This window comes from Poecilia mexicana, unplaced genomic scaffold (assembly GCF_051168715.1).
Source record: "Poecilia mexicana isolate PSO_F unplaced genomic scaffold, ASM5116871v1 scaffold_1, whole genome shotgun sequence".
NCBI lineage: Eukaryota > Metazoa > Chordata > Actinopteri > Cyprinodontiformes > Poeciliidae > Poecilia > Poecilia mexicana.
The window spans coordinates 4226459-4239951 of record NW_028263370.1 but is presented as its reverse complement, the minus strand read 5'-3'; the positions used below and the strand labels follow the sequence as shown (position 1 = coordinate 4239951).

At 41.4% G+C, this 13493-nt stretch overlaps 1 protein-coding gene across 1 annotated transcript; it reads right to left on the bottom strand.

Moving 5' to 3' along the window:
* Positions 1–7562: 7562 nt before the first annotated feature.
* inab (internexin neuronal intermediate filament protein, alpha b) lies at positions 7563–12836 on the bottom strand. Its single transcript, XM_014967385.2, has 3 exons — positions 10834–12836; positions 9933–10057; positions 7563–9789 (listed from the first exon to the last, which is right to left on the bottom strand). The coding sequence occupies exons 1-3, from the start codon at positions 11974–11976 to the stop codon at positions 9513–9515; spliced, it is 1545 nt and encodes a 514-aa protein (XP_014822871.2). The 5' UTR covers positions 11977–12836; the 3' UTR covers positions 7563–9512.
* Positions 12837–13493: the final 657 nt, after the last annotated feature.

Sequence of the window (13493 nt, the reverse complement as noted above, 5' to 3'; positions counted from 1 at the left end):
AGAGAAAATCGTCTTTAAAATCGCTTACGCCCTAATAGGAACATAAGTGACTGATAACTGAAATTCATAAACTGCTAGCCAACCAAAAAAAAAAAATAAATAAATACTGCAAGATGAAACATAACAAAAATGGGGTTTTGGTTGCATAATCTCACATTTTACAAAAAATTTAGAAACTGTTTGGTGGTGAGAAAAATAAAACAATGGTAAGAAAATATTTGTTTTGAGCCATCTGTTTGAAACATTCTCTTTATTTTAGGCATACTTTATAAGTTTACGTTAAATCAAGTTCCTGGGATCCCTTAGTTATTCTTCAAGATGGGGAAGACAAGAGAACATGCTGTCCAGTTAATGCAGACGTGTGCTGATTTTCAAGAAATCTTTGAAAACTTAGAAGAGTAAGAAAATGCTGCTGCAATAAAAAAAACATTAAAAAGTACAGTGTCAGCAAACAATAAACTGAGCTGTCAGATTTGTGTTAATGCTGCTTTTTCATTTAATTTCCTAAAATTTTGGACAGTCAAAAGTAACGTTATAATAACAGAGACGTATAATTTTAATACACAGAATGCAGATGAAAACTAGAGATGACCTTTTTGTTCACATTTCCAAAAGCCTAAAACTTATTTCTGCAAATCTTCTTGGGACGAACAATGATTCGTCGCATCTTTACTGTAAAAACTTTCAGCCTGCTGGACAGGAAATTGCTTTTCATTCTCCCCATTTGTCAAAAGGACATGTTCAAACATGGCTGACTTTCAGGCCTTGAACTCTGAATACACTTTGCATTTTGACGAGATGCTAATAGAGCAGGCAAAACATTGCAACAGACTCAGGTCTGAATGTTTCCCCTGAAGCGGTTGGTTCATTTTTGTAAAGAATTCAATGCAGCCACCGCTGTGGTTTCTTTGTTCTGGGTTTTTCTTTTTGTTTGCTTGTTTTTTTGTTTTGTTTTTGTGTTTCTTTTCTTTCTGTAGTTGCAGAAGCAGACATCCATCTGTTCTCTACTGTTCTCTTTATCCTCCCTCCTCTTCTCTACCCTTATCTCCTCCATGTTCATTTCACATTTAAGTAAACCCAAAACAATCTCTAGAAACCTCAGTTCTAATTTCCGTTCACCTCTATTTTGTCCCAAGAGCTTAAGTACGACAAATGAGTGGGATGATCAGTTAAAGGTTCGCTTTCAGGAGGAAAGAAACTTTCTCTCACCTCTTTTCAGAGCATCTGCCTACAAGCTGCTGCTGGTGGTGCAGGAGGGTAGACCGCGCTCCCCAAACCCCCCCGCCTCACTGGCCGTGCCCCAGTCGCCCTCATACAGCTGTCCTGTGCACGTCTGGATGTTTGAAGACTCTGTGGCACACAGGAGCATCTGTCAATAAGGTGGTCTCTGGGGGCAGTTAATCTTCACTCCTTCAACCTGCAGAGCTCCGCTGGGGGAGGAAAGTGTCCTTCTGTGTCCTTTTTCAGCTTAAACAGACTCTGCTGCCAAACATTAATAAAGAAACATTGATGTCATGGGCAGATTAGCGTTTACGTATATTAGAGGGGGGGGGAAACAAGGTGAGAGGAGACAGATTTTGTGGGACGATGCCACCAATTTACGTTTTTCAGCTCACATTAAACAACAGCCATCTATTCGGTTTGTTATCAGTTTGCTTCAATATCCTCGTGTACGACGTGCATTGATTTTCCCAGTTTACTCCCACAGCTGAGACACATGCAGACCAGGTTTATTGAGGACTCCAAATTGATCTTATGATGGAGTACGTTGGTGGATGTTGCTTGTGTTTGTGTTGGCTGTGTGACGGACTGACGATCAATCTGCTGTGTACTCTGCCCTCTTGCCAAGCGACAGCTGGGACGGGCTTGAGCCCATCCTGCTTCCACAAAGAGTTGTGGATATAGAGCAGCAGAAGAAAAGGACTGCAATAAACACGTTTCTTAGTGAACCGCACTATGACGTACATAACTGCTCTGTGGTGTAAATACCTGAACACGGTGACATTAGTGGCATAAATTTAAATAAAGACTGGGATTTTTGGTGCTGGCAGTAAAACAGATTTTGGATTGATAAAGAAAGTTGACATTAAGCTTCTGGAAAGAACTGAAATTAATTATCCTGAAAATTGATGGAGAATACTTAAAAGTGTTTAATTTTGCCAAAAGGAGTTGGGAATTATTAAAAATAAGCCAGAAATCAACTAAGAATGTTTCCAAATTTAAGTTGCTTGTTGTTCAGTCACACCTCTATCCAAAATAGTGCCATTCATGCTGAGGATGAGAGTATGTGAACTTTTGACTTGCACATGGTGCACTTGGTGCACTCTCTTTGAAATGACATCAAGCTGGAAAGTGTTTGCATCATAGCGAGCCAAAAAAAACCCCCCCAAAAAACCCTGTGGCGCTCCAATGATAATCTTGGACTTGATAAAAAGAAAACAAAAAAACTCTGTTTTTGTGAAATTCACTGACTTCTTTGAATAGACCTGTTGTTTTAAAGCACGTGTTGTAAATGTCTGCCTATTTTGTGTTTTGCAAGTAAAAGAGGGTTTTATAACGCGGTACGTAAAAGCAAAAACATGATTTTAAAACCGACATCTTGGAAAGAATCAGTAAAATATTTGATAGCAGACGCTAATGTTCTTATTTTGTGAGTTATGGATGAACTTGGGCGATCTGGTGTAGGTAATTGAAGATAGAAGTGCAAAGCTCATGACAAAACTGCAGATGGGCTGTAAACAGACATTTAAGCTGTTACTTCACAGGAAAAACTCATGTTTCACAGTTATTGATGGCTTTAATAATCTCGCCAACATTCATATCCTCTGGGATTGAAGATTAATGATTGAAGCTCATCTGACCTGTTGGTTTTCTTACCTGATCAGCTCCAGCGGAAATTAACTTTCACAGATCTGACCCAGATATGCAACACGAAGCCTTTCCATGCAGGGATGAATGCACCATCCTGATTTGTGACTTGGAGCATGCTGTGATGTTTTGGGATTGGATTACGGAGAATTTCTGAAGGCAACAGAATTTTATGGCAAACGAATAAAGTGTCAAACTATTTGCTTCAAAACTGTGACACTTACCAGTCGGTCATAACGTTACGCTTTGTTACGGGGTCTGTGACTGCTCTGCAAAACTTCACAATAAGTTTGAGTTGGAAGATGCCAATGAGTTTTACTCTGTTACCCTGATAATAATGCTGTGATTAAGCAGAAACATCTAAAGCCGGTGCGACGCGTCTCTGTGACTCTGAAACTTTGATCTTCTGATCAGTAGTCGCTCCTTTTTTGTTTGCTGCTATTATCCTTGCTCTTACTAATCACTTAAATATTCAGGAACCTGTTTCCAAGCCCTTCTCTGGATCATCTATGGTGTACTTTTAAAGTTGTGTTAAGCCTCCTGCCTCAAACTGCTGTGTCATGTGCAAACTGGATGTTGAATAATTCCCAGAAAGGTTTCAGCTCTTTCATTATACATGAAGCAGCAGCAGCAGCACAACCCTCTCACTTAGGAACTATATTTCAGGCCATACCGGTACAGTGTGGGTCTATGAAGACATCCATTAGATTTGACAGCTTCTATATTAAGACAAAGTATATTTAAACAATTCAAAGATGAATTATGTCTAAGTTTCCTTGCTTGTCGCGGAGTGCTCAGTTATCATACCACGACTTGAAACTAGGCAGATTTATAAAGCAAAGTGTCGGTAAAATGTGACGATTAGTCCAGGTTTAATTTCAGGTGATTTATATTGAATCCTTTAGATGCAAACTTCAGCATAGAGCTGCTGTACGGACGCAGCCCCTGTGGGTGAAGCTTGTTTTGCAGCACCGCTGCGTCCTCCCAGGCCTCCAGAATAACAAGTCTCAGCTGAATACGGAGCATGTCACGGACTGCTACAACTCAGAAAGTGATGCCAAGATGGTTTAATGTCAAAAGCTAATTCACTACGTCCTACGTTAGCTGAACTTTGCTGCAAGACAGAAAGAGAAAAGCATTTTTCAATGAGCGGCCTATTAGCACGTTGGAGGATGTATTCTAGAAAGTGTCCTGCAGAGGATTGAAATGTCTGAACGAGAAACGGATTTTTGATCCAGACAGCTAAACCTAAAAACATGCCACGTCTCCAACATTTAGTGTCTAATTTGTATTTTATCTTTGTTTATTTTAAGGATGATGTCATTAATCCCATTCTATCTCACCTCAGAATCTGTGTTTGACTTTTATTATATTCATCCCTTCATATCAGTGCTAAATGTTGGTCAACAGACCAAGGGTCTTCTCTTTAATTTAGAGAAGTCTTCAGAAATATCTCCAAATGTGAATGTGCAACATATTTCTATTTCAGGTTGTTTGACTGTTTCATCTCCGACTAAGTTTAAAAAAAAAAAAAAAAAGAAAATAATCATAATTTCTCTGTGTGACTAAAAGGCAATTAGCATTTCCCCCTGTGTTAAATATTTGCCCCTTATAAAATTCATTTAAAACCTTTGAGGAACAATCACTGGGCCACCCGCTCCATTTTCTGATAAGCAGGATGTGGCAGAAATGTAATTATGTTTCTCAGGTTGAACACCCTCAGTGGCACAGAAGGAGGTCAGGACTGAAGGATGTGCCCTTCCCCTTTGTTCAGGGACAAAGACCCTCCTCTTCTCCGTCTTTCTGTCTGTCTGGGTGGCTCAGCTGGCAGTCACTCTATTATTAGCTCCAAGTTTTATGGATAAAAAAAAGGAAAAGATGGCGATGATGTCATGGTTAACACACAATGGCTCTACCTCGAAATGATTCAGCACCTTTCCCCTCATCCAGAAAACAGCTTGAACCAGGCAATTTTAGAAATAAGGTTCAAGATTTAAAAACAAAATGTTCTCTTTCAGTTTTTCCTCGAGTTATTTTAAGGCCTTAATGACTCTGGTGTTTAGCCACTTTAGTCAGAGATCCATTAGCCAAAATAAGGTAAATTCATCTCTTCGGTTTAGATTTTTGTTGTTTTTTTGTTTTTGTGTTTGATCCAGGTTCTGTGTCAGTGTACACAGCTCAGTTTTCACTCAGATCTGTCTTGACACAGTGTGTCTCTGGGAGAAATCGCTCCCCGCGGTGGCTGCTGCTCAGCAACAGAATCTATGGCAACCTTACCCACCAATTAACTCTTTGCTACCTGCTAGAAATAAAGCTGAGATGCGTCTTTAAATATCTGAAATGTATTCCATCTCGATGTAATGACAGAAATTGTTGGGATTCTTTTTTTTTTTTTTTTTTACATGGAAGGACATCTCACCAAGCAACTGGTTTGATTTCAAGGAAGGTTTTAATTGTCCAGTCCAGTTATGGGGACAACAAAAAGAAGCAAATTCCTAGTCAATCTGTTCCTCACTGAAGCTCATCTCTTCTAACATCAAAGTCAGGTGCAGACAAAATGATCATCTCACAGAACATAAAGCATTCTCCTCGTTTGCAGTTATTTCTTCAAGGTTGTAGCTGGAAGGACATAAAAAAAAAAGATGGACATTTACTGTGGTGGATGTCTGCAGACTGGAAGGTCAGAAATATTCTAGATGTCCAGGAGGAAACATATATTTACACTTTTTATTTGTGTTCTGACATCAGAAACATGCTGAACCTTGAGACAGATTGGCTACTGAAGGAGAGTAAGGGGCAGTAGTGTTAGCTAAGGACGGAAAGAAGAAGAAGCTGCATTTAACGAGGATTCACCAAAAATAATGCATTAAGAACTTGGAAAAACTTTGCCTCGTCCAAAACGTCTCAGGGTGTCCAACTCAGATCCTAAATAACTGGTTTCCTGCCTGATAGATATTTACTTCCTCAGTTGTGTTTAGCATCAGCCTGCTAATGATCTTTGCATTTGATTCAGATATGCTGGACTAGGGGAGTTCTTGAGGACTTGAGTTGAACACCCCTGAATCAAATGTTGAGACCAGAATTTGGTGCAAGTTTGCTTTTAGTTTTTTGTGGAATAAACTGGGGAACATCCAGAGTTACAGTAGAATCAACATGAATTGAACTGAAGAGGGTTTTAATTGGAGGTTTTAATCAGCATGGAGGAGGACGAACCCTTCGACAGCTCACAAGAGCTTTTTGTGCTTATGAAGTGAGGGACAAACGGCCTGAAGTGCAGCCGAGAGCAGCTTTTTTTCAGGTTTGACGAGATACTGAAGCATTTTGTTTAATATCAGCCCCGTTATGGGTCCCCACGCCCCACTCTCCACTCGGCAGCACTGCAGGAGTATAAATCTTTGAAGAACTGCAATCTGCGTCACGGGCAAACACACAAATCTGTCCCACCCAGCTGAAAGAGGAAAGAAGGCTTGATCTGTGAAGATGGAGATGTTGAGGTTTGGGAGAGAAAAGATTTTAGTGTACAGGTCAACACGGCAAATTGGAGCAAGTTATCCATCACATTTATAAAAATCCATCTGTGCAAAGGGCCCAAGAGACAAAAGAATACAAGAAATGTCTTGAAGATTGCAATATTTGTTTTGCAGGGATGAGGAATCAGGTCAGGGTTAATAGGAGGATTAAAAATATAGCAAAGATGTAGCCAGAGCTAAAATGAAGTGGCCCAGTCAAAGTCCAAACCTAAATCCAATTGAGAATCTGCGACGAGACTCGAAAATAAATGTTCAAAGATGCTGTACATCCGGTGTACCAAGCTTTCCACCTGTAAATATGCAAAACTGGCAGAGACGGACCCTGAAAACACTGCGGCTGTGACTGTAGTGGAAGGTGGATGTACAAAACGCCGACTCTGAGGGCAGAAACAAAAGACGCCTGCCATACTTCACTTCACTGAAATCTGAGATTTTAATGTGGCAAAATGAGAAAAGTTTTGGGGGATGAATACATTTGATGTGTTACTATAATGTGGTGTCTTAAAAAGATAATTTAAACCACTTTAATCCTTTCATGCATGAATTATGATCCTTTGTGTCAGGATTTTTTCCCAATTTTATTTTTATTTTCTTAAGGCATACAAAAAGTAGGAAAAAAAAATTTGCAAAAAAAAAAAAAAAAAACTTTTTTTTTTTTTTGGTGATCAATTGTAATTTTCTCCAAATACAAAGTTATTTGAAAAATACATCAGTAGTATTGTTCTTTAGGGGTTATCTGAGGTCACAATGTTTTTTTTTACCTGCAAGAGACCAGGCATGGTTTTTTGTCTGTCGGCCATATTGGATTTAACAAAGATAATTTCTTGCATTTGCAGCTGATGGCCAGTAGTTGATAGTGTATTTTATGATGCATTAGTGTCCACTTCAGTGGTCTGTGTGCATTTATAACATAAAAATCCACAAAAAGCACAAGAAAATGGCTTTTAGACAGCTCTCCACTGAAGTGACCGCTATGCATGAAAGGGTTAAATCATCTCAGCTGTTTGTTTTTTTTAAATACAAGTGTTCATTACTTTGAGGATATCAATGATTAAAGAATATAAAGATGCAAAACAGTTATTTAAAGCATGAAAATATGCTCAAAATGTTTAGATTGTCCAGCACACAGTCAGTGAGACACAATGAAACGACATGCAGCCTCGGTCAGGTCAAGTCTTTATTGATATGGTGTCATACAGCAATACATATATAGTAGTCACGGTAAAGAGAACAGCATGTCAACTACATTCAATCCCTATGCTTTAGAAGTAATGGTAACTCTAATAAACACTACTGAAGATACGACGGAAGATGAAAACACCCCACTGGACTGAAATACACACTGAACATGGAACCAGAAGCTGCTGGTGTTTTAAGGCGTTTCACATCCTACAATATTTCTTCTACGATATAGTTCAATATTGATGGTTGAGTATGGATTGGTGACATATTGTACTAGTTTTGTTTTGTTTTTTTCCTTTTGAGAAAAATGTGCATTTAGAAAAGTTTGGCAGTGCCGCAGTTGTGGTGACATTTGTTTGTTGTTGTTTTTTTATTTTTTTATTTTTTGGTTTTTAGTGTAAGGCTTTGCAACCACGAGTCGTTCATCCATTGTCAAAGCGCGCATTACGTAAACGGCGACAGCGTTCCATAAAATCAAAACTCCCCGACGTCGAGGTCTGTCGCCCCCGTGTTCCGGTCATGTTAGGCCACTGTGCAAGAAGCACATGTATACAGTACAAAGATACTCGTCACAAGCTTCAGGTAAACACAACCAAAAACCAGAGCAGCTAGCTGTACAATCAGCAGTTTCTTTGCTTCTACTTGTGAAGAAGTGAGTGCAGTTCGTCACAGCGTTGACCGCCGCGAACCTGGAGTGAGGCAGTGCACAAGCAGGAATTAATAAAAAGTAAATAAGCTACAAGTCCTCATAGCTACTCTAAGAGTGAAGTAGTTACTACAACAGACATTTGATCCAGTCATGGCCACAGTTATTAAGAAGCGAGGTCTAGTTGTTTCTGTGATCCAGCAGGTTTTCGTTTAGCTCCGCGGGGTTTTCGTCGGCGCGGCTGTCTTCAGGTTTCAGTGATGTGATGGGGTTCACGGAGCATGGGTCTTAAACGATCTATGTATATGATAAATCACACCGGGAGACATGAAACAAACAGAATCTCATGCGTTTGTGCTGACGTATAATGTATGATCCCATGTATATACTCAACCAGACTGAAAAAACACTATTCATTCGTTTTATATCAATTACAAATTGGATTCATCTTTGTAAAAACGTATTCTCCCCTTGCATTCTCGGTAGAACATTGTGCAAATAGTTACTCATTCCAAGCTTAGGTGATTCACTTCTACTCAAGTGCTTTTAAAGACGACCCTGTTCGGTATATTCACATTATCGGCAGAGATCGGAGGCCTAGTTGCATCCTAAGGATGAAAAAAGCGGTGCTTACCTTTCATGCTCAAACGACGCCAAGTCGAACGAGATGAACAATCAGCCAAGCGTGGCACACCACATGCAAATAAAGCTCAAGTAATACATTTTCAGAAACTGCTCGCTTCAAGTTTTAGCTTCATTAAAATAGCAACGCTGTGACACAGGAACATTGTTGATGAATTGAAAGGAAAACATCGCCCCTTCCTCTGATCATCTACTGTTATTAGAAGAAAACAGAATAGCTCAACTGAAAGCCATGAGTTTATATGATTGTTGGACTGTTTTGCTATGTAAGGTAGACTGTTTCTTCCTGAAACTGTCAGTGATAAAAGCACAACACCAGCTGATGTGTTTCCAAACTATTTTGTGTGTGTGTGTGTGCTATTGTGCATCCTAACAGTCAAACGCGTGTCCCTCAATATGTGTTGAGATTACATCAAAGCTTGAGGTAAAAATTTGCTCACTGTGTCTCTCCTACACGATGACTGGTGAAGAAGACTGCTATCAGAGTTGTTCAGCCATGACTTTTGTCGCAATAAAGTGATTGCTTCTGTGGAGTTATGATGGATTTGAATAAGAATAAACAGACGGGAGACGAAAAGAGGCGTGTGTTTGCGCGGGACAGAGCAAAGGTTTAGTGGTTTCAGACCCAGGCTTAGAGGAGGTTTCTAGTTTTTCTGATTGGTAGGGATGTCTTCTTGCTGCTTCTCCATCTTCTTGGTTGTCACCACGGTCTCCTCGTAGACTTCGCGTTGGGACACCTTCCCGGTGGGCTTGCTCTGCGGCTGCTGCTCCTCCTCCTTGCCCTCCTTCTTGGAGGTCTTGCCGGAGCCGGAGTAGATGCGGGTCTGGTAGCTGTAGCCCTGCCCGACGCCGGCGCTTATAGAGGGGTTGGGGTAGGCGATGCCTGTTCCGATGCGGGTCTCCTCCCCTTCCAGGAGTTTCCTGCAGAGAGGGAAACACGCAGACGGGAGGGTTTAGGGAGAACACACAATGAAACACAAACCGTAAAATGCAATGAAGCGCTAAGCCGTGAAGAAGAATTATGTGTTTCGTTTTCTGTGAGGTGCCAGCGTGACCGATCATACCTGTATGCAGCGATTTCTATATCCAGAGCCATCTTGACATTCAGCAGGTCCTGGTATTCCCTCAGATGTCGAGCCATCTCACTCTTGGTGGTCCTCAAATCATTTTCCAGCTCTGCCATGCTCTCCTAAGCAGGATTAACAGATCAGAGCTCTGGGTTAATAATAATTTGCAACCGCAATACTTTGACTCTAAAGCAGGGATGGGTATTCCTTTGTATGTAGTTTCATATACTTTTCTTGGTTAAATAAATAAATGTTATATATCTTTGTCATATTTTTGAAACATTTTAGGATTCTTTTCTCTCTTTTTTAGTTCATATTTCTGATGAAAACTGATGGAAGTGATTGAAATGACTGTAAATTCGGGTAGATGGTGTGTATTCAGTGGGCGTTGTCGGATGCACGGGAGTGTGTTTCTCTCTGGGGAGTGTTTCAGCACCAAGGACAGAGCAACTGCAGCTCATCCGCACCGCGAGTTTTATGGTTCTCCACAGGAAAAACAATACAAATGCTCAATAAATAAATACAACTGGAATAATTAAAAAAATAATAAGCTAACAAATTAGCAGAGAAAAAAAACTAAAAATATATATTCTTTTTAAAGTAGTTTTAATCATTGATTCCTTTTTTATTCGGTTTTTATTTTATGTTTTATTTTTTAGATTATTTATATTTTAAATTCTGTTTTTCACGTTTATTTTCTCTTCTTGTGCGTCTATTTGCTGTTACTGCCTGCTTCTTTGCTGCTGCTGCACAGAAATGTCCCCATTGTGGGACAATACAGAATATCCCTACTCTATTCTGTAAATATATAACTGATCACTCAGATGAAACCCGTTCATCGATTTTCATCTAGACTCTTGCGTTAATAAACAAACATAAATAAATAAGCAGGAGTTACCTGGTAGGTGTTGATCTCCATGCTGTGCCTGTCCTCCATCTCCCGCAGCTGCTTCTCCAGAGACTCGGTGGTCCCCCTCAGGCTCTCTATCTCGATGGTCTTGGACTGCAGCTGCCTCCGGAACTCGTTCGCCTCCTCCCTGCTGGCTCGGATGGCGTCGTTGTTCCGGCTGGCCTGCTCCGTCAGGTCGGCGAACTTGCTCTTGTACCACTCCTCGGCCGACTGCAGGTTCTTGGACGCCATGGACTCGTACTGGCTGCGGATCTCCTTGAGGGCGGAGGTGAGGTCCGGCTTGGCCACCTCCATCTCCACGGACACCTGCGCGGCCTGGATCATGTCCGTCAGCTCGGCCACCTCCTCCTCGTGCACCTTCCGCAGGAAGTTGATCTCGTCCAGGAGGGACTCGACTTTCTTCTCCAGGTCCAGGCGCACCATGGTGGCGTCGTCCACGTCCTTCTTGAACGCCTTGAGGGTGGCCTCCGCCTCCTCCCGGGCGCGGAACTCCTCCTCGTACTTCCCCCTGAGTTTCTGCAGGTCGTCGTCGATGCTGTCCCTCTCTATCACCAGCTGGGACTTCTCCCCGTTCAGCTCCTCCAGCTGGGAGCGCAGCTCTCGGATCTCCTGCTGGTAGAGCTCCGCCAGGCGGGACGGCTCTGCCTGCCGCTGGCGCAGCGCCACCAGCTCGGTCTCCAGCACTTTGTTGTGCTGCTCCAAGTTGCGCACCTTCTCGATGAACATGGCAAAGCGGTCATTGAGACCCTGCATTTGCTCCTTCTCGTTGGTGCGGATGATCTTGTACTCATTGTTGAGGATGCTGCTCTGGGTCAGGTCGAAGGCCTCCAGCGGAGCGGAGAAGGAGCGAGCCGACTTTCTGCTGTAGGAGCCCACGGAGGAGATGCTGGTGCGGGACAGGGAGGAGGAGCGGTAGCCTCCTCCGCGGGAGGAGGACACGCGCGACGGAGAGGAGGAGAAACGGGGAGATTCCCCGAAGATCCTCCTGTAGGAGGAGGAGGAGAATACATCAGATCCGTAGTTCATCTTCGCCTGCGTGGACACAGAGCGCGACAGTGGGCGCTTCTCCTTTATAAAGGCGGGGTGGACCCACTCACTAATTAATGCCAGCTGGAAACATCCGGTGTTCATGCGTCACACGGTCCAGGAAAACTTCGGGATGGTGTTTAGAGAGCAGCTATAACCAGGCAAAATCGCCAAATTAAAAAAATTAAAGTGACATCCTGGGCACACACGCTCCGAACAATGCATCATTGCTTTCCATATCCATTTCCCCTTTCTGTAATGAAGTTGTTGTTTTTTTATATGCGTAAAACTGCTGTGTGCTGGGATTCACTGCAATAGAACCTGTCTGACAACATGAAATTGGCTTAAAAAGAATATCAAAAAGCAGCACGTCGGAGAGAAATTCAGTTCAGTTTCACTTCACATCAGAAATTCAAAACAGGTGAAAGAAAATCCGTGACATCTATCAGTCCGGAAAGGGTCACAAAGCCAAGGCTTCGGGAGACGTGTAAAAGTCGTGAATTTTCTCCAGAGTGGCTCGTCTAACTTGATTATACAAAACGCGCCTCGTCATCTCATTTAGGAGGTTACGAAAGAGACAACATTTAAAGCATTGAGGGCTTCACTAACCATAAGGTCAGAGTTCATGAATAAAAAAAACAGAAAAAGTAAATGAGCAGAAAAGACATCAGCTGAACATTGTAAAGAGGCCAACGCACACCCACGTTAAGATGTTTGGATTAAGACCCAAGATATAGCATTTGATCACATTCAGTCGGTGTGCTAACAATTTAAAATTATATTACTGCTTAAAAAAATCTAACTTACAAAAAAAGTTCATAATGTCTATAATGATTTTATGACCAGTTTTTGTTGTTGTTGTTTTGTTTTGTTTTTTGGGGGGTTTTGGAGGCACCGAACATGATTATCACCCGCTTGTGTTACCTACGGAGGAGCAAAAAGGCTAATGGCCTTAATCCAGAGTGACCTAAACCCATTAGCACAACCCACTGAGATGAAAGATTATTTTTGCCATTATTTCGTCACATGCAATAGGTTTGCAAACCTTGCATTTCCAATACGATCACATTTTGTAGGAAACAAACTGTCGTAATAAATGACACAAGTTGCACCAGTAAAGTCATAAAATGTAATTTATTTAAAACTATACCGTTGCTGGCCTGCAATTTGGGGTATAGAAAGAAACGTCTAGTTTTAAAACGAGCTTTTGCTGCCATCTGGTGCCTGACAGTGGCACAACGCAACAGAGCAGCTCCTATTAATAAAACAAAAAGTTAGTTATGTTTGTTAAGCGTAGTGCAGTTTAGAGCTTGAAAAGCTTGCTGGGTGATGTGATGTTGCATGAACTGCTCAACACATGGTTGGAGGCAGGTTTTTATTTCATAAAACGTATGAAACAGTGAAAACATATTGCCAAAATACAGAATTAAAAGTCTTCAAAAACATATAGGAAGCATCACATGCATGAACATTTGCTCACCATGTCTCTGTAGTTCTTATGGCTTGTTACTGTTAAAGTTTGTCCAGTCCTATCAAAAATAGCTTTTCAACTGAACATAGCAGTGTGTTCAAATTTTCACTTTGAATCTAGAAGTCTAGAAGTCTAAGGGTCAATTAAACAG